Consider the following 21,218-nt stretch of genomic DNA (forward strand, 5'->3'; position numbering starts at 1 on the left):
ACGGGACTTCACTTTTTTTTACCATAAAAAATAAACAAACACCTATTCCTAGCACTTGGATTTTGGGAATCAGTACTAATCCTTATTTGTGAATTGTGAGGAGAAAGAAATATATGATTTATTTATTAAAAAAATACTGTTAAACACTTTTACAGTGATTACGAATCACTATTTAAGAGTTAAATATTCCTTCTAAGTATACGTGAAACGTAACATCTACCGTGCATCTCGTTGTAAAATTACAAATGATGTGGCACGTCCCTTATATTAATTATTATAAAACAGAATTTGTTGAGAATCAATGGCATTAAGCGAGTTAGATGAAAGATGTGTGGCGCCGGCGTGCGGCAGGCCGGCGCACGCCGGCACAGGGGCGCGGCGCGGCCGCGTGCGGCAGTGGCCAGCGCCATGTTGGCGGGCTCGCGTGCCCCTTTGCTCGCGTTAGCACTCTTAACCGCACTTTACACAGGTACCTATAAGTTACTATTACAATTTTCTAATTTTAATGTATGAAATCAAATCCTAAATCTGTTCCCTATAAAATTTATTAATATGCCAAATGTGCCAATAATACAACGCGAAACAGAAATTACCGTTTAAGTATGAAATAATAGGTTCTTATACATACATGTTTGTTCACTATAGTATATATTGTTGTAGAATAACTGTACAAATTTATTACAAATACATAACAAAAATGTTACCACACAAAGATATATAATGAAAAAAAAACACTACTATGAAAAATTTTTTAGAATTTTATTTTACTGTCACTACTAACTACACTGCTTTAAGAATTCTGCTTATTTAAAACTTCAAATAATCAAATGTTGAGAACATTAACACGAATTGATCTTCGTAAACTTTATCTCACGATTTGCACCCTATTGATCTGCCGCGACTGCAGCATCCAAAGGTGTGAATTTTTAAAACATTGCGACCCACATTCTTACTTTATTTTATCATATTCTATCTAGATGAATATATATTTTACCAGTTGAATCTTTTCCATTTAAGTAATAAAGTTTTGAAAAGACTTACTGCTTCTTAAATTTATTTTTCAATATTTACAATTTAAAGGTTTCAGAGTGCTTCCAGTCTCCAGAGTTTCATACATACTGATACATACGTTATATTAGAATAATGATTGTGAATTTATTTTATAGGATGGTGTTCGGAGGACGAAGAGCGGTTGGTCCGCGATCTTTTTCGCGGGTACAACAAACTCATCCGACCTGTCCAGAACATGACGCAAAAAGTAGACGTTCGATTTGGCCTTGCCTTTGTTCAACTCATTAATGTTGTAAGTAAAAAAATATTGCATCCCACATCATTCAAGTTTTAAACTGGTCCTTCTTCCTGTTGAAATTTAAAAAGCTAATTATGACGACATAACTACATTCGAGCATCATGATTGCAACGTTATGATAAGATTTTGTATGATATTATCATTTCTCCTTAAGATTTATATCGTTGATTCATTTACAGAACGAGAAAAATCAAATTATGAAATCAAATGTATGGCTGCGTTTAGTATGGATGGACTACCAATTAATGTGGGACGAAGCTGATTATGGGGGTATCGGAGTACTTCGGTTGCCGCCTGATAAAGTTTGGAAACCGGACATAGTACTTTTCAACAAGTAAATATTATTATCAGAATATTTTTTTTTAAAGGAAGGTATGATAAGTAAGATACGGCATACAAAGTATTGTGTTTTGTCCCTAGTCCCGACTTAATACTACTAAAGAGGATCTTTCCTAATATCAATCCTATGTATCATATACGTTAATGTATAATTACTTACTTTTAGCGCCGATGGCAACTATGAAGTTCGATATAAATCCAACGTTTTAATTTATCCAAATGGAGAAGTTCTTTGGGTTCCACCGGCTATTTATCAGGTAATTATTTGTAGTTTTAAACCACCAACCCAAAAATGGCGGGGTGTTGTAACAAGTTTTTAGTTTGACGTCTCTATGTGTGTGTCTGTCTGTGGTATTGTTGCTCCAGAACGGATTATTTTTGCTTGAAAGCTGAGCTTCTATGGGTATCGAATTAAGCAAATTCAATAGTAAATTATAACATTTCCTATAATTCAGTATTGAATAGTAATTTCATCATTATAATAAACCATTTTTTTCCAGAGTTCATGTACAATTGATGTTACCTATTTTCCATTTGATCAACAAACGTGCATTATGAAATTCGGCTCTTGGACTTTCAATGGCGATCAAGTGTCCCTTGCACTATACAACAATAAAAATTTCGTCGATTTATCCGATTACTGGAAATCTGGAACCTGGGATATAATAGAAGTACCCGCTTATTTGAACATTTATGAAGGCAATCATCCAACAGAAACCGATATTACCTTTTATATAATCATAAGAAGGAAAACTCTATTTTATACGGTTAATTTAATTTTGCCCACTGTGCTTATATCGTTCCTTTGCGTTCTTGTATTTTACCTGCCTGCTGAAGCCGGAGAAAAGGTTTGTCTTGAACAAAAGCATATAATTTTGAAATTATATAGGTATATAAGTATATTAACCACCACCTTTTGTTATAGGTTACCTTGGGTATCAGCATTCTTCTATCGTTGGTTGTGTTCCTATTGCTAGTGTCAAAGATTCTTCCCCCGACGTCTTTAGTGCTTCCACTTATTGCCAAATATCTGTTGTTTACATTTATCATGAATACTGTGAGTATTCTCGTCACTGTAATTATCATCAACTGGAATTTCCGAGGCCCAAGAACGCACAGGTAAAAATTACCTCAAGCATATTTTGGATGCATAACATATAATATGTATACATAAGACTTAATATAATATAATTTTTTATAAACCTTGCAGAATGCCTCTTTGGATACGCAGCGTCTTTCTCAACTACTTACCGACCCTTTTAATAATGCGACGACCCCGAAAGACGCGTCTCAGATGGATGATGGAAATGCCTGGAATGGGGGCACCACCGCACGCTGCTGCGCCTCATGATTTACCGAAACACATAAGGTTTGTTAAAATTTTTGCATAGTATTCAAAACGACTTAACGATTTAAATAAAAGTAACTTTATTCTTACTATAAATATAAGGTACTACTTAATTTTGTCAATAGTTTTTTGCAAAATACATAACCGTAAAATTTTTCATTTTACCAAATATCGTCATATAACAAATAGCTCTTAAAAAGTACTAGAATGAATACTGTACTGACTGTATTTTATTATCAACAGCGCCATCGGAGCGAAGCAAAGTAAAATGGAAGCAATGGAGTTATCAGATTTACATCACCCAAACTGCAAAATAAGTAGAGCAGCTGGTGGAGGAGGAGAGGTTGGAGCCCTAGGGGGGCTAGGCGCTCTCGGTGGCCTTGGGCTTGGAGAAAGACGGGAGTCGGAAAGCTCTGATTCATTACTTTTATCACCTGAAGCGGCTAAAGCAACTGAGGCTGTTGAATTTATCGCAGAACACCTACGAAACGAGGACCTTTACATACAGGTAACATCATACCGCTGATGTTAAATATGTCAAATGTAAAAACCATTTACTGATTATTGTTAAATTTTCATATTTTCTATTTTAGACACGAGAAGATTGGAAATATGTCGCAATGGTGATCGATAGACTTCAGCTCTATATATTTTTCTTAGTGACGACAGCCGGTACTGTTGGAATATTAATGGACGCTCCACATATCTTTGAATACGTAGATCAAGACCGAATCATCGAAATATACAGAGGAAAATAAAAACTTATACTTCAAAACTAACGCTTGATGATATGGCTATAAACAAATTTAACTATATCTAATAAAAATTTAGTATTATTAAAATAAATTATTTAAGTCATGATAGGGAGACATAACAATATTTTTTCTTATCGCCTGCAACTAATCAGTTGTCAAACAGTAAAATCACTTATAATTATACTTATCATATTGTTCTTATAGGTAATACGAATACCTATGTTATGTAAAATTCACCTCATAAAAATGCTAGAGTAAAAAAATAGTGGTATGTGTAGAAAAGCAAGAAAATTAAATTTGTTTAATTATGTATTTTACTTTATTTATAATTGTTCAATATTTATTAAACAAAAAAAACTATTCCTTAGTAAATTTTATGCTCAATTAATCAAATTTATCAACTTTTCTCTTAAAATAAATTTCGCGTCGTAAAAGGCTCAAATATATTGTTACTTGTATGTATAACATTAAAGTGTGTTTTTAGATACCAAATTTTGAATAATGTATTGAATACCCTTAGCGCTTTAGCTGTGTATCTATTTATTACTAACATAAGTAGGCTAAATGTAACTGATAGAATTATGAAATGGCTGTGTTCGTTTTATTAAAAGTATCCACCATGACAACTTTATGTAATTTTATACTTTGTCAAATTGGATATGAAGTAGATTTTCAAGTGTTAATTTAGGTACTTAAGGCGTCAGTGGTGACAATTCTGGTGAACTATCTAGTTAACAAAGCAAAACATAAAAACCTTATTATAAATATTTTCTTATGTTGCTTCATATTAATGTTCGCTTTATGATGCTCTGTGACTAAAGAGGTCCGTTAAATGCTCTTCTCTTCATTTCAGCAATAGTAAAATTTAGGAAATTAGATTTTATACAATTTTTATTCATTGCAGTATTACTAAGTACCTACACTTGAATTGCCATCGCCGGCATTAAAAATTAAAACTTAAATAGAATAAAGGTACCTATTGAAAATTATTGTTTCTTTTTATGTAGCTCTATCTACCTGTTATAGTATAAATCTATTTAATGCATGATCTATTGTTACGAGGAAGACAATAGATTTGTCGTTTTGAAAACAGATTATAGTTTTATTTATAGTCTCCATCATTTTACTACCAAAAATAAAAGGTAAGTAGGAGCCAAAAAGAACAAACAAATTTAGGGATGTAGATGTAGTTCCGCTTACTCCTCGATGCGTCATTGATTTTTTTTAAGAGATTACTTGGAAATTCATTCAATATTCTTTTTTTCTTCAGCAAAATCTATTAAAATAAAATGGGAAAGGTTTATGTATCTCTACTCACAGAAGAAGGCGGTGAAATTCCCCCGTGGAAAAAGAGAGGATTCCCAACCAGTCTACAAGTATATAAGTGTATAATCTATGAGTCTACACTTACAGATCGGCCGGTTTGGTTGTGTCGGAAAGTTCTGAACATGATAAATATTATAGATATTTCGCGGTTTTCGCCGTCGCATTTATAAGCCTAAAAAAATAAACAACAACGATTAGATGTCAAAGCTTAAATAATTTTAGCTCAAAACAAATACTGCGCTCTTTATACAGAAAACTAAGAGATAGCACGATGACATACATTTATAATTAAAATACATTTTACAAATAACATGCAGTCATTTTAACATTTAGGGCATCTTTCCTTTCGCTAATATTGCATAATAAGTTCAAAATTAAAATCAACTCCATGGAATTATTGTAATTGATTAAAAAGGAGCTTTTTTGATTCATAGTTTATCTTATTTTCTTAACCTATTACAATCCTTTCCTGGGTTGCCGTAGTCTAAATCTTGAACCATTTAGTTTTTGTTTTATTCAACAATAAGCAATACGAAAGCTTATTCCTGAATAATAATTGAAATACAGTATTTGAAAAACATTATTTATGAAATAAAAAACAAGATCAATTATTACAAATTCTTTATTTTTGAAACACTTATTTAATTAACATTTATATCCTAATAGGTAATTATGATTGCAATCATAATCACTTTTTTTGTTATTCAGATTACATTTCAAACGTTTTTATAACTTAGAAGATGTTTTGTAATTTTTTTTTTATCCAAAATAGTTTGAATATTTTTATATAATTCTTTAAAATATAACAAAATTAATGCTTATACATAATTATAATTATGATGTTGATCTTTGCATCGAGGAGACATCTTTTGGACCAGGAAAAGTTAGTGATATAGGGTCTCTTGAATATTATTTAATATTGTGCATGAAACTTACACAAGAAAATGATAAGTAAAAATATTCAAATAACAATAAAATATTTGTATGCTTAGTGCCATATTTTTAACCTTTTAGGTGAATTACACTCACATAATTTTCATTTTAAGTTTAATCATCACCATCATCATATGTAGGTGACGTTGGTGTAAAAGTAGGAGAAGTAGGAGAATAAGTCGAAGGACCGCCAGATGATTGCGAGTAAGCAGGAGATAGGGGAGAATAATTATGGGATGTCGGTGTAAATGTTGGCGACGTAGGGGAATACTTGGTTGAAGACGGAGAGTAACCTGGCGATGAATAGTTGGGTGATGATGAAGAGTAGTTTGGAGATGATGGTGAATAATGAGTGCTGCCAGGGTGCTGCGGGGAAGATGGGGAATATGCTGGACTGGGTGAATATTGTGGGCTTGTGGGAGAATATTGGGGACTGGAATAAGTTGGACTTCCTCCAGATAAAGAGGGCGACGTCGGCGAATACTTTGGAGACGTCGGAAAGTACTTTGGAGACGATGGTGTGTAGCTTGGTGAGGTTGGGGAATACTGCGGCGATGTTGGTGTATACGAATGACTTGTAGGCGAATAAGCCGGAGAGGCCGATGTGTAATTGGGTGACGATGGTGAATAGCTGTGCGAAGCTGGGCTGTACACCGGCCCGTTGGGGGAATAACTAGGAGACGACGGAGAGTAAGCAGGAGATGTAGGCGAGTATACTCTGCTCGTAGGTGAATAAGAGGGATTTGTGGGCGAATAAGACGAGCTGGTCGGCGAGTAGTTTGGGGATGTCGGCGAATAGCTGGGCGATGTTGGTGAATACGCCGGACTAGTAGGTGAATAACTCGGAGATGTGGGTGAATAGCTTGGCGAAGTCGGTGAATACGACGGTGACGTCGGCGAATATCCAGGTGAAGTAGGAGAATAGCCGGGCGAGGTTGGAGTGAAGATCGGCGAGGTCGGAGAATAGTGTGTCGATGTGGGCGAGTAGGATGGGCTCGTGGGCGAGTAGTGCTGTGATGTCGGCGTGAGGCTGGGCGAAGCGCCGACGTATACGGGACTGGTGGGGGAGTAAGATGGCGAGGCTCCCGCGGGAGAAGCGTACGGGGAAAGTGGAGCTCCAGGCGAGCCGGGCGAGCCGGGCTGCGGAGACCACGCGCTGTATGACGGCGACATGCCCGACGCGTCTGACGCACCAGATGGTGAAAATGATGGCCCTGGTGTCATGCTGCTACCGACTGAAAAGAATAACACGGGACCAATTAACTTATGCATTATGTAAATTAACAATAACTTTACAAGAAAATTCCAATGTTTGTGTTGAAATTTTGTAACGAAAATTTAATTATAACAAAATTTGTTTTCATTTACTACCCAAGTTCTTTTCCTCAATAATGATTAAATATTATTGTGCTATATAGAAAATGCAAATTCGATCCTTAATAAATAACAATAATATTAAAATTTACCTTGACCAGGAGACCAAACACTGCTTCCATATCCAGGCGTGTTTTGATTTGACCACGGAGTCATCAATGGGGTCATGGAAGGCGTGCCGACTCCAAAGAACATTCCTCCGCCGACTCCCATACCAACACCGAGACCACCCATCTCCATACCATGTTTACATTTCTCAGCATCAAGCAGTAAATCAAAGCAACCTAAAATAAATGGTTAACGGTTATTAACCTACAATATTAATACCAGCCAAAATTATAATAATTTGGAAAATTTAGTAAAACATTTTAGAATAAAATTAATAGAAATTGTACCTGTTCCCATTCTTGGAAGTTGACCCATAATAATATTTTCTGAGACTCCTCTCATCGGATCCACTTCAGCGTGACTTGCTGCATCTAATAGAACATCTACTGTTTCTTCAAAAGAACATCTCATCAAGGCACCTGTGTCCTGCCTGTTAATGCCGTGACGAGTGATAGCCATAAGATGACCTTTAGCAGTCATGACGTCACAAAGCAAAGCCAAGTGTCGATAGTTTACGTACAGCCCATAGAATTGTAACACAGCATTCATTTCTTTTTCCACAGATTTACGTACAGCTTCAATACCCAGAACTTGGAAAATTTCACAAATATCGTTACTGAAGGTTCTGACTGGATCTACATCACGTTCAGAAAGTACTTTCATTAAGGATGTTCCATCAGTTTCCAACAACCATTCAGCAATGGCTTTAAATTCACCCTGTTCCGTAATAATAATACGTTTTTTAGCTTCAGTCTGTGGTAAATGCATATACACTTTTGCAATAGCTTCAATACCCTGCAGTGTCATATCAGAAAGCATATTAGCCTCTATACATCTCAGGAACATATCATCCTCCATCTTATCAACTGTTTCCTCATCATTGTCCTGGAATTTGCTTTCCTCATTGTTCATTATCCTTATACGAAGTACCAGCTTTTCAGCATTATCGTCATTGAAAATGCAATTCAAATCATCACCAAAACCAGCATTAATTTTTTCTGCTATTTGTTCCATAGTAAGTTTCTTATCTGTCATCCTTTTACGATCTAATTCAATACGTAATAACCACGGTGAAATTTTTGTGGGATCAAAATCAGGCATTTCATAGTACACATTAACAAACTCTTGATCTTCAGCAATAACAGTATTTTGTGGATCTGGATCATAGTAAATAGCAGTATTAGCGGTGACTTTTCGCAGTGTCGTATGCTCAAGTCGACACAGAACATTCTTAGCCTTTTCGGCATCTCGGGCTGCACCACCAGTAAGAAAAACGGTAAGGGAAGGAGCTTTAGGTTTTTTGGAAATATTGATAATTTCCTTAAGACGTGGTACACCAAGGGTTACGTTTTTGGATGACACACCAGCAAAGTGGAAAGTATTCAATGTCATTTGCGTGGCTGGTTCTCCTAAAGATTGAGCAGCTAAGGCTCCAACCATTTCACCTGGATTTACTTGTGCTTGTTGGAAACGAGTTTCTATTTCTCCTATCAACCATTCAAATGCCTCAGTTGATAGCCTATAATCTTCTGACACAAATTTGGTACACAAAGTAGACCTTACAAGACACTGGAATAGCAATGTGGCATTCTCATTAGCTTGCTTAGAAAGTCTATCTTCACCAGCCACAATAACACACTTCTTTAATAAATCTTTTACACCCTGAATCACTTTTATAGGACTCAGGTCAGTAGGTGATCTTTTATTGATATGGAAAATTTTTTGGACATTCCAAATCATTCTTCTGAAATTACAAGGCAGCACAACTTTAGATTCTCCACTTGGGAAGATTTCACGTAACACTTGTCTATCTTTCCCTAATTGATCCCATTCACTTTCTAAATCAGCAATAACATAGCCAGATTCTGTTAGTTCTTTAATTATATCTTCACTGAAAATTCTCTTGAGGTATCTTTCATTTGTTGGATCGAATTTGAACTTCTTTTCAAATGCTTTGTTTGACAGTTTAATGGTCGGTAGATTTTGAAATTCTACTGTTTCACCAGCTAATCCGTCTTCACCGTAACGCAACTGAATAAGTTGCCCTACAGAATTACGGACTGTACCATCATAATGTACCATTACAGACTCCATAGCCTTTATAAGACGACGCTGAATATATCCAGTTTCAGCTGTTTTTACAGCAGTATCAATAAGACCTTCACGCCCACCCATAGCGTGGAAATAGAACTCTGATGGCGTTAAGCCTGCAAGATAAGAGTTTTCAACAAACCCTCTGGATTCTGGACCATAATCATCTTTGATGAAATGTGGCAAGGTTCTTTTACGAAAACCAAATGGTATTCGTTTACCTTCAACGTTTTGCTGTCCTACACAAGCAATAACCTGAGAGATGTTAATATTGGATCCTTTAGAACCAGACACCACCATAGCTTTGAGGTTGTTGTACTCAGTGAGAGATTTTTTAGCTGAACCACCAGTTTTGTCACGAGCATCGTTCAATATGCGATTTACTTGATTTTCGAAAGTCTGCCTCAATGTGTTACCAGGTGTCGGCTCTAACTCCATATTATGAGCTTTTTGAATAACCTCTATTACGTCGTCTTTGGCTTTTACGATCGCACGTTGGATTTCTTGGTATGTTTGAGGATCAGCAATAGTGTCTCCTATACCAATTGAATGACCTTCCAGAAGTAGCCAGTTGTTAATTACTGTTTGAATGTTGCCATAGAAACGACCAGCAGTTTCGTGTCCTAACTCTAACATGCAAATATGTAAAAGTGAACCAGCAGAAGCACCCAAAGACTTCTTACACAAAATACCCATTAGCAACTCTCCATGTTCTACAACAACTTTTGTGTCCCCTGGTGAAATCCATTTGTATGGCCCATCATCTTCCTCATCTGGATGGGTGGAATGTGTTCGAACCATGTTTACATTTCCAGGAATAATTAAAGTAAAAATTTGTTTACCAGTCCAAAGAGGTGTCGGTTTTAATATACAAGGTTGCGGAATTTTACCGTCCCATGTGGGTAAGAACATGAGAAGATTCATAACCTGTTCTTTTGTAAGAAAAACATCCCTTTTTGTCATTTTTCTCACAGCTGTAAGCGTATCTTGTACAATACCCATGACGGGCTTATTGGCTTGTGGTGTAATAATCTGTCTGGGTGTTATGTGGATGTTCTCAACCTCTGCACGGGTTTCCATTGACTGTGGTACATGAAGATTCATTTCATCTCCATCAAAATCAGCATTATATGGTGATGTGCAACTCAAATTCATACGGAATGTTGACCAAGGCAATACTTTTACTCTGTGACCCATCATACTCATTTTGTGTAGAGTGGGTTGCCGGTTGAAGATCACCAAATCATCATCTCTCAAATGACGTTCAACTTTATAGCCATATTGTAAATGTAGATCCGAGGGTTTTGGATGAAACCTTAAATCAATTCTCTCTCCATTGTCACGTACAATATATTTTGCACCAGGATATTGTGCATTACCTCTTCTCACTAGTTCTTGCATTCTGTCAATGTTAAATGGTGTAACTAATTCAGGGAATGTCAAATTTTGAGCTATTGATCTTGGTACTCCTACTTGATCAATACGTAAATTTGGATCAGGTGTGATTACAGTTCGAGCTGAAAAGTCAACTCGTTTTCCCATAAGATTTCCTCTAATTCTTCCTTCTTTTCCTTTTAATCGTGCTTTAATAGCTTTGAGTGGTTTTCCTGATTTCTGCATAGCTCTGTAAAATAATCAACATCATATATATGCAGTAATAAAAATACAAAGTCGATAAAAAAGATTGTACAAATGTATTTAATAACTTAGTCTCCTAATTAAAAAAAAATTCTTATAAAACTATCACAACATGGAGCATCCCAAACTCACTTTGGCATTCCTGGCATATCATTATCCACAAATGTTGCAACATGAAATTGTAGCATTCTAATATTATCTGCAAGTACGTGGGCTGCAGCTCCTGTCTGTTCATTCCTCATCAGCTCATTGTTAGCTTTTATAATGTCAGCAAGTTTGTGAGTCAAATCGTCTTGATTTTTGGCTGATCCAAACATAACTACAGCAGGTCTTACAGAAAGAGGTGGTACTGGCAATACAGTAACAATCATCCAATCTGGTCTTGCAAACTTAGGATCCATACCCAGGATAAAAGATTCTTCATCTGTAATGAACCAGAATTGAAAATATCAATATACATTATGACTTTTTTTATTTGAATGATAAGAAATGTGAATATACTTTACCAATTAAACATACTCAGGTTCAGGAATTTGTATAAATATCATTACATCATATAAAATTATTTGAAATTGTAAAGTACCTAATCAAAAAAAAAATCACATTAAAATAGAAGGAGTGTCCTTCTATTACTTACTGTATGTTACCTAGCCTTACATGTCGGGTTAATAAGGTTCTAGAACCCAAGATAACATGATAACAGGGATTTATTTCATTCAACATGACAAGGACATGGTCTATTTAATCAACAAAGTTATAGAACATTGGTGTTACAGACAATCAACTAAGCCTAATTCAACATTGTTGGGGCATTTTTTGATGACATTTTAATCAACTATGTGAGTGTTTTTGATTACTATTGATATTATGTCAATGAATTCTTCATAAATAAAAAAACTGAATTTATATTTGGCAAAATTTCAAGAAAGTTAACAGGTCTATTAAGGTAGTATAGTTAATTTAACCCGTTCATCAAAAATGTAAACTTAGTAATTATTGCTTAACAGGATAAGCAAATCATTGTCCATCTGTGGATACATGGCATGCATTTAATTGAAGATAAGAAAACACTTTTTCCCAAATGTAATTCATTTTATTACCTGTAATTTGTTTAAGTATTTCCCAAACTCTTTCTGCTGTTATTGTTATTTTCTTTTCTTGAGTGTCTTCATTAGCATGTTTCCATTCTGCCGTAAGATCTAAACCTTGTCTCCTTATAGATGGTTGGTAATGACCGCAACCACCATGGCCTGTTCCCCTTTTACCTTCTTCACCTTCCTTTCCAATATCCATGTCTTCACCACCTTCACAAATATTTTTTCCTTTACATAAATCATAAACATATGTCAACCTTTTACGAGGCTGACCCTTTGATTTCATAACCACTTCTTTAATTTTTGGATTTGTCTGAAATGATCACATCAATGTTAATCTCATATTAATGTCAAATATCATAATCAAAATCATTAAATTTCAATTTTATAAATACCGGGCTGACAAGAAGTTTTGAACAGTAAAAGCAGACACATCTCAAAATTTTTATAGTCTTTGTTATGAATCCAATGTGAAACACTGGTTTTGCCAAGTCTATGTGTCCAAAATGACCAGGACATTCGGTCATGTTCCCTGCACAGGTTTGACATCTGGATGTCCTATCTATCACCCCTTGTCGAGGATCCATGAGGCCACCGAGCTTTGGTCTTCCTCCTTCCATGGTTTCAGGGAAGCGTATGCCCCCTTCTGTAACTGACATCCGTCGCTGCAACATTTTACATAAAATAGTAATGACTCCATCTCAATTATTAACACTATTATTTTCGAATATACACAGCTTATTTTAATAAAAATCTACAATAATTTAAAAAGTAATTAAGTTTAGTATGATTCGGATTACGAGTTGTTTATGTAGCATTGCAAGGAAAACATGACGCAGGTCCAATAGATAAATTAGATAGAACAATAATTATTAGTTGCACAATTTTTTCCCAGAATCATTAAGACATTCATTTAATTTATTAAAACAGTGTTTGGGTTTTTAATTACGTATTAATTGTACTTACGATTTCATCTGGCGATAAAATACCAAACTGTACTCTTTTTACTTGGCGCAAAGGCGCCTTCGAATCACACGTAGTCGCCATTTTGGCGATCTTTCGTGATTGACTATTGACTAACGCGTGAAGACCCAGTCATTTGTCAATTGAATCCACAGATAAAGTAATATACAAAGTAAACCATAGATGCAACACAACAGATAAAAAATATATACATCTAGAAAAAAAATACTATGTATTCTATTGATATGCTATATATTCTTTTGACAAGTAGATGTAGATAAAACTTAAGTAAGTGCAAAATTAAACAGTTTGGAGACTTTTTCAAAATCTCTCTGAAACAGATTTTTGCCTCGACAATACTTATTGCACACTAGCGTCCCCCTGACAGTCTCATCCAAGCGCCAAAACATCCTTGAGCCTAGCGATATTGAAAATCTTTGCTCATTACTTTATAAAGAGTTTACCCGCCAGGATATAATTTATATGAATAAAAAACGTTAGAGATAACACATTTTCTAACCCGTACTTTTTGCCTGAACCTTCAAGGCTTGCGTCCCATATGGGAATATTATATTATTATATGGGCTGATGATGAGGGTGGGTTTCACCCTTAATAGCATACATAAGCAAGCTATAGAATGCGGGCATCACTTCTTTCCGTTGTGCCATTGTAAGCAGATTTAATGTAGATCAGATTTGATTATCTATGGTAAGGGTACTTTTGTATCATTATACTAATCTTTGTTTTGTATATATGGAAAAAGGACGTTCTATATATGCGTCAGGGAATATTTAATATATCGATAGCTGTTGGAATTGAGAGATTTACATTACGTATAGATTGTTCTGGTTTAAGAATTTAATATAAAATTATGACAAAGACTTTTATAATAATTTATTGAAAAAATGTACTACTTAGTACGAACTTAAAAGTTTATCATGACGACATTGTCATTGCCCCCCATAATGGGTTATTTTATTTAATACTTGCCTTCGAGTTCTTATTTAGCGATGTGCGCTGTATAGCTTGCTTATGTATATTTCAAGGTTTTTTCTATAACCCTTTCCACTTTTTCTTTCCCAATTAATTGAATACCCCATTAATTCTTATATCACACTTCACACTAATATTATAAATTTATAAGTTTGTTTATTTAGATGTTTGTCCGCTAATCACGCTGAAACTACTGAACGGATTTTGATGAAATTTCGTGTACAGACAGGGTATGAGCTGACTTGGGTGATAGGATACTTTTTATGCCGATTAAATGCTCCCTTGGATACAACAGGAATCTTAATATCCGGGCAGAGCCGGGACGATCGACTAGTTTCATATAAAAATTTCTCACAAAATATGATTTATTTCTACTTTTATTATAGGGTAAAAAGGTAATACACTAATCACTATTTTATATAAATACAATACTCTGCCTAACACGCAACTGGCAATAATCACCTGAACGAGAAATCTTGGATGTGTTTAAATATTTTGCATCTATACTCCGTGTATGTCCTTTTGCGTCCAAAAAAGTAGAAATACATGTTAAAAATCCACTTATTCCCCAACCAATACAACATTATCAGAAACGAATCTATAAGAAGGTACTTCTAAATTTAAAGGAGCTGGGCCTTTCCGAGTCCTACCGGCATTATCATAATGACTGCCATGGCACGGGCAGTAGAAACCACCGTTGTAATCACCAGAATTGGGTACAGGAACACATCCTAAATGTGTGCAAATACCAATAACGATAAGCCACTGTTGTTTGATCATGCGTTGTTCAGGCGTCTGAGGGTCTCGTAGTAAAGAAAGAGGAGTTCCAGCCTCAGCATTGATCTCACTTTCAGTTCTGTGTTTTATGAAGAGGGGTTTCCCTCTCCACTTATAAGAAAGACACATACCCGGTGGAATATTAGATATATCAACCTCAATGGACGCAAGCGCGAGAACATCAGCTGCAGCTGCCATATATGATATGAAATGAACTAATTCTGCTTTTACGCCGTACATTCCACACATCAATCCAAAGAACCCGATTGTATAAGTGAATCCTGGTTTTTGATTACCAGCCCCCCATGTTGTCTTACTAAGATCTTTGAACTCGTTTTTCCTATAATAATCAAAGTTTGGAAACTCATTATCACGATGAAGTTGTGGGTAATCTTTCTGAAATCGAACTTGTGTAAAAAAAGGGCTAAGTTTGCGTGTATAGCAATAAATTTTAAAGTATAATTTTGTACATCCTTGTGCATAGGTCCTTGTTTTATTACATTTTATTTCATTACAACTTATAGATGGTAGGATTTGTCGACAACAGGTTTCCCACAATTTCACATTTCCATACCGTATGAAAGAGCCATTTGATAAAAAGTTCATTTTTAAAACTGTAACAAAATTGAGTGATAATTTACAAATTATATAAGTTAAACTGTCAATGGTTAAATGTCAGTTCAAATAAGATTTGATAGTAAAATTTAATAGAAATAGGTATTATGCATTTGGATTCTATTTATATGAAATATAGTTTAAAACTAGCTGGTACCCGCAACTTTGACCGCGTGAACAATTTAGGCTAAGCAATATACGCAGATAACGTTGATTTCAAAATAAAAAATTGCAGATCTCGGGATCGAAAGATGACCATCAGACTGTATAACTTTAGCTAAGACATCATTTCTATTTATGTAATATCGTGTAGCTGGGCTCTTAGATTTATCGAAATTTCTTCGGCTTCTATAAGTCAACAGAAAATGCCCATTAGATTGAACAATTTTACTAAGACCTCATTCCAGTACACGTTATAGTTAGTTAGGGCTCTGAGATCCATTTGAGGTGTTGCAGTTTTTAAAATTTTTGCTCTCAGGCACAATATACTTATAGCATAGGTGGTCTGTTGCGGTTCAGCATCAGATGTTACAGTGTCCGAAGAGCGAGCAGCTTGTTAGTCTATATATCGGTTATAAAAACATGTGTTGGTTACGCTACTGAACGACTGAACCGCTTTTAACATTTTTCGTTTATTTTTTTTGGATTACAATATACAGTAAGTTTAAAAACATTTAAAATCTTGCAGAAAAATTAGTCCACTTGGGCAAAACCGTTTAGATTAATCATAAAACCTAACTCTTTCAATAAATATGAACTATAATTATATGCAAAGTGATAAATTCATAGTAGTGATCCACAGGATAAACTGTAAGATGGTGGTTTTGATTCTTTGGTGCAATGCAAAAAAAAATCTTAAAGCAGTGAATTAACTATTTTATTGCAAAATCACTTCAATAAATATACTTTGGCAAAACAAAAAAATCTAGCATTCACAAATATAGTCCAAGTGTGCTCTCGCTGTTATATTTCATTATTGGTTAATTTAAAAATATTTTATTTATTTGTGATTTTTTTACACTTTACTACTAGAGGCAATATTTGTATGTATATCTAGGAAGTCCTTGAGCAATGTTGTACGTCGTTTTTCTGCAATGTCCATTTGATTTTCTAAGTCCCCCCGATCTGTTGTTTCTGCCCTTTCAACCTTCCATGAGAGATTTTCTATTTCAGCCTCCAATTGTGCCTGCAAATAGACAACAAGTTTTTTTTTAATACATTACAAGAAATAAAACATTCAAAATCCTTTTTTATAATTTGTGTTGTGATAATCAAAAATCAAATCAAAATTCTCAAGCTAATTAATAGGATACAAACAAAGAAAACAATAAAATTTCAAAGTCATAATATAATACATATAACAATTTAATTAGATTGTATCTTATACAGTTATAAAAGGAAAATTAATAAATAGATTTGGACACAATTCTATTTTATCACATGTTCCATTGTTAGATTCTTTTCTCTGAGGCTACATGAAAGACCATGTGTACAAAACAAAAACATACAATACCATTAACCAGGAATTTAAAAAATTATAAGAAATAATTTAAGAGAGTAAATATTATTGTTATACTGAATGCGATTACATTTTTAAAGTTGCCGTATCCAACAATGTTTTGCAAATCATGGCCATTATTTCCAACAGTTGATTGATTAGAATTAAAACTTGTTAGGTAACAAATTGTTTTTTCTTTATGTTTGCCATATGCAATCACTTTTAGGATTTTTTCTCACTAGGAACACTATTGATTGGTATAACAATATTGTAAATTCTTTCTTCAAATCAAAAGGTAAAAGAATGGGAGGTAGGAATATTTAAAAATCACCCTGAAACTAGTACTAACCTGTTGATACTCAAACAATTCTTTCCGAGGACCAATATCCATGTAATATGCAAATGGATACGTGTATTGCAGTGTATACCGACAGCGTTTTAAAAGTTTAGCTGCATCCCAGAGATATTGCCAATCAATCCAGGTACCTTCGCCTGCCATAACCTGTAAATGTGGATTTAGAACACATACTGAAGTGACCCATACATTATAGTTTTACTTTAATAATATATTATACTTGCTAACTTTCCGCCTACAGTTGTTGTATTTCACATTTTTAATATAGCCATCTATTCGATTTTATGCAGTTCGGAGTGATTCAAATGCGCGTTAGAGTGAATATTCTCATGGAAAAAAATGTTTTTCCGCGATAAAAAGTAGCCTTCTAGAGCCATAAGCTACTAGTCTACCCAATAAAAAATTTATATCTTAAAACTGCGCCATTTTGATGTGAAAGAAGCACAAACAAACAAAGACACTTTCACATTTATAACATTAGTAAGTATGATAAGAAAAAAAAATAAAAAAAAAATTAACAAACAAATCATTACATTAAACATTACCTTCTGATTTATCCGACTCTTTAAGCTTGCTAAAGTCTGCTCTTCTAATTTCAGAGATCTAGCATGGTTTTCCCACCTCTCATAATAATGTAAATATTTCTTTAAAGCTTCACGTGCCTAAAACATACATATCTTGTGAACTTATGCATATAACTAAAGAATTTTCTTTTTCTGAAGATAATGATGACGCCAAAAAATAAATCGTAGGTAATTTAATTTACCTGTGCATGTTGACTATCACTTGCCAGATTAGGGTCTTCCTTATAACGGCTGCACTCATAGTACTCAGATCCATGACATTTCCAATCACCTAAGCAGACCCAACAGAAATCATGCCTACATGCTCCGCATTGCATATGGTTACATCCTCCATTTTTTTCGATGCATATTTGACATTTAGGACAGTCCTGAGAATATCAAAAATATGTTTTTTTAATATCATTTAATTAATACATAATTTTAAAAGAAAATCATAAGGCCTACTCTTCTCCGAAAATACACCAAGTGCAAAATTTTGTTGTCCACGCGAGCAAAGCCGCGGGCGGTAAGTTATTTATAAAAAGCCTTAAAACGCTGTAAACCATCAAGGACGATAATTTGCTTTTGCCGTTTATTCAATTTTGAATCTACGCTAATTTTAGCTTAAGTAAAAATCTGCATAAACAGCTTGAAGAAAGAGTATTCAATAGAATACGGGCTCTTATGAACAATTTATGTGTTAAATATACCTTAGTATGTGCACTGATATAATTAGCTGTTTCTGAATCATCAGCACACTTTGTCAACCAGAGACGTATTGTAACACAATCAGTAGGTGCATGATGCGGAGCTCCACATGAGAAACAAGTCAATAATTCACAACCCTGGCATTCCACACGGCGTGCCCCTTCACGAACCCATGCTCTGAATATCCACTGGTCATAGAGAAGAGAATATAGTAAATAAAACATAGAACACATCATTTTAATTATGGGTATATAGATAGATATTATTTATATATTCATTGCTGTATTTAACTTTGTTGGAAATTCCCTATTACTACTACTAATACTGACTTACTTACTTCCTTCCTACTACCATAAAAAATTGCACTTAAGAATTAGTTCAAATGATAATTAATGAACATTTGAGGGCTGATATGAGTGGTACATTTTAGTTATAAATTCATGGAGTTATAATGCGCAATACAAATTATTTAATAGATACCTGGCAATTAGGGCCTGGACAAAATCGCAACTGAGGGTGCGACTTCACATGATCCTTGAACATGAACTGTTGGTAGCGGTCTCTAAGAGTTGGCTTTGTGACATGTGATAACACAAAATCCTCTGGTGCTCTTACTTCACACTCTTGGGCCATACATTGGATTGTATTGGATACACCTGATTATTGTGCAAAGAATTAATCAACTTTATAAAAAAATTGGGAGCTAATAAATTCTCAGAATCAATTATAATATGATTGTCAAAACAAGATTTTATCATACATATTTTTCAATAAGCTCTACGTTTTTAATAGAATGGACCTTAATATATTGCCCATTCATCTGAGTGGATATATAACAAAAAAAAATTATAACAAATAATTCTTGAGCTCTATTGAAACAAGCACCACCTTGTTAAAACTAGCACACTATTAAAGTGAATAAAATGATTTAAATGAAATGTATCTGATGATATTATAATGGTCAGTATTAGTATAAATAAATCCTATTAATGACTTATGGATTGCTACTAGATATAAAAGGCGAAAATATATATACCTTGCATAATTTGTACTTCAAAATGCATAGCCCAGCAATCATTGCAAAAGTAATGACTACAAGCTAGAGCACTGAATCTGTGTATGGGAGGTGTATTAGCGCATACAGCACAAAGGGAACGACTAGAATTCCCTGGTGTTGAAGGCACACAAGGTTTAACACGACTATAAATTAGTACTTCATTAGCATTTTCCTTATATTTATTAATTATCTCTTGGGCATTCCATTTATAGGCATGCAGCATCACCTGTAAATTGAGATTGTTAATGTGGCCACTTCGCATATAAAAAAGATGAATATCAAATGTTTGATAACGTTTCAACTAACTTTTGCTAGGGAAGGAGTTATATGAAGGCTATTACTAAGGAGTTCAATGGATTCATTTAAAAGTTTCTCCACTTCTTCGACTCGCAAGCAAGAGTACAAAAAATATTCCGGATCAGTTTTACTCTGGTCAACGGTTTCCATATCACAATCATCTTGTCCTCCGTAATAATCATAATCGTCACCATCGTTATCCGAATATTCCATGTCCGATTCAGCTGACATTTTGACGCTTATTCTATTATGCCGTTATCAGGAATTGTTTAATACTGTAAGCACTGAAAATAAACAAATATTATTTATCGAATAATTTAGTAGATAAATATAAATTTTAATTTTCGCAAAATTATTACTTGTTATTTTTTTACTAAAACGACAATACAGCATAGATTACATAGAATATCACATAGTACAGACTAAAGATCGCAGAGTAAGTACTAACTAGTTACCTACTACAGATTCTATGGATGAAAATTAATGTATACTATGCTCACGATATGCCTTTAAAGCAGGCATATATTATGCCTGCTTTAAACATTAACATTATTATTTTTGAACATTAATTTAACTCGGAAAATTACACACGACCAAAAAATTGTCTTTCGTAATATTTGCTTGCCATTTTGGTGTATTATTTTTCGTTAGATAATGTTAAAAGACTCTTTCTATGTGTAATTTATAGATAAACCAAATTTAATCTATCACACTGAATGCCCATTTCCCAATATAATCGTTTCATATCAATAGATATAAATAACCTATATTTACCTACATATGATGCTTTAAATTGTAAACAATATGTTACGGATAACAGTTTTTAGACGGATTAGTTGACAAATAATACCATACTAATTATGAATCTAAATTACGTATTTTGTTTTTATGTGTATTATTTCTTAATTAATACATAATTGTAGTATGAACCTGAAGAGTTTGTTTGTTTAAACGCGCTTATCTCAAGAACTATGGACCCGATTTGAAAAATTATTTCAGGCTTTTAGCTGCTTGTGTTGGCTTCGACTGCATTGAGCCAGGGGTAAAACTGCTATTACGATAATGTTTTTATAATC

At 34.2% G+C, this 21,218-nt stretch overlaps 4 protein-coding genes across 4 annotated transcripts; 1 reads left to right on the top strand and 3 right to left on the bottom strand.

Moving 5' to 3' along the window:
* The first annotated feature begins 341 nt into the window (after nucleotides 1-341).
* Nucleotides 342-4,815, top strand: LOC119829233 (acetylcholine receptor subunit beta-like 1). The gene is made up of 9 exons (XM_038351622.1): nucleotides 342-469; nucleotides 1,167-1,303; nucleotides 1,489-1,643; nucleotides 1,815-1,905; nucleotides 2,149-2,496; nucleotides 2,574-2,767; nucleotides 2,859-3,017; nucleotides 3,240-3,504; nucleotides 3,590-4,815. Exons 1-9 carry the CDS (start codon nucleotides 409-411, stop codon nucleotides 3,752-3,754), a joined length of 1,575 nt encoding a protein of 524 aa, XP_038207550.1. The 5' UTR covers nucleotides 342-408; the 3' UTR covers nucleotides 3,755-4,815.
* Nucleotides 4,816-5,681: 866 nt separating this feature from the next.
* LOC119829232 (DNA-directed RNA polymerase II subunit RPB1) lies at nucleotides 5,682-13,417 on the bottom strand. Its single transcript, XM_038351621.1, has 7 exons — nucleotides 13,282-13,417; nucleotides 12,711-12,980; nucleotides 12,322-12,628; nucleotides 11,354-11,645; nucleotides 7,780-11,207; nucleotides 7,477-7,668; nucleotides 5,682-7,245 (listed from the first exon to the last, which is right to left on the bottom strand). The coding sequence occupies exons 1-7, from the start codon at nucleotides 13,360-13,362 to the stop codon at nucleotides 6,125-6,127; spliced, it is 5,691 nt and encodes a 1,896-aa protein (XP_038207549.1). The 5' UTR covers nucleotides 13,363-13,417; the 3' UTR covers nucleotides 5,682-6,124.
* A 1,364-nt stretch (nucleotides 13,418-14,781) lies between these two features.
* Nucleotides 14,782-15,655, bottom strand: LOC119829351 (cytochrome b-c1 complex subunit Rieske, mitochondrial-like). Its single transcript, XM_038351820.1, has one exon. The coding sequence runs from the start codon at nucleotides 15,653-15,655 to the stop codon at nucleotides 14,834-14,836; it is 822 nt and encodes a 273-aa protein (XP_038207748.1). The 3' UTR covers nucleotides 14,782-14,833.
* Nucleotides 15,656-16,524: 869 nt separating this feature from the next.
* Nucleotides 16,525-20,590, bottom strand: LOC119829615 (potential E3 ubiquitin-protein ligase ariadne-2). Its single transcript, XM_038352219.1, has 9 exons — nucleotides 20,502-20,590; nucleotides 20,152-20,426; nucleotides 19,825-20,071; nucleotides 19,269-19,444; nucleotides 18,791-18,976; nucleotides 18,284-18,469; nucleotides 18,063-18,179; nucleotides 17,512-17,664; nucleotides 16,525-16,850 (listed from the first exon to the last, which is right to left on the bottom strand). The coding sequence occupies exons 2-9, from the start codon at nucleotides 20,371-20,373 to the stop codon at nucleotides 16,680-16,682; spliced, it is 1,458 nt and encodes a 485-aa protein (XP_038208147.1). The 5' UTR covers nucleotides 20,374-20,426; nucleotides 20,502-20,590; the 3' UTR covers nucleotides 16,525-16,679.
* Nucleotides 20,591-21,218: the final 628 nt, after the last annotated feature.

Source organism: Zerene cesonia, chromosome 10, assembly GCF_012273895.1.
Source record: "Zerene cesonia ecotype Mississippi chromosome 10, Zerene_cesonia_1.1, whole genome shotgun sequence".
Classification (NCBI taxonomy): Eukaryota; Metazoa; Arthropoda; class Insecta; order Lepidoptera; family Pieridae; genus Zerene; species Zerene cesonia.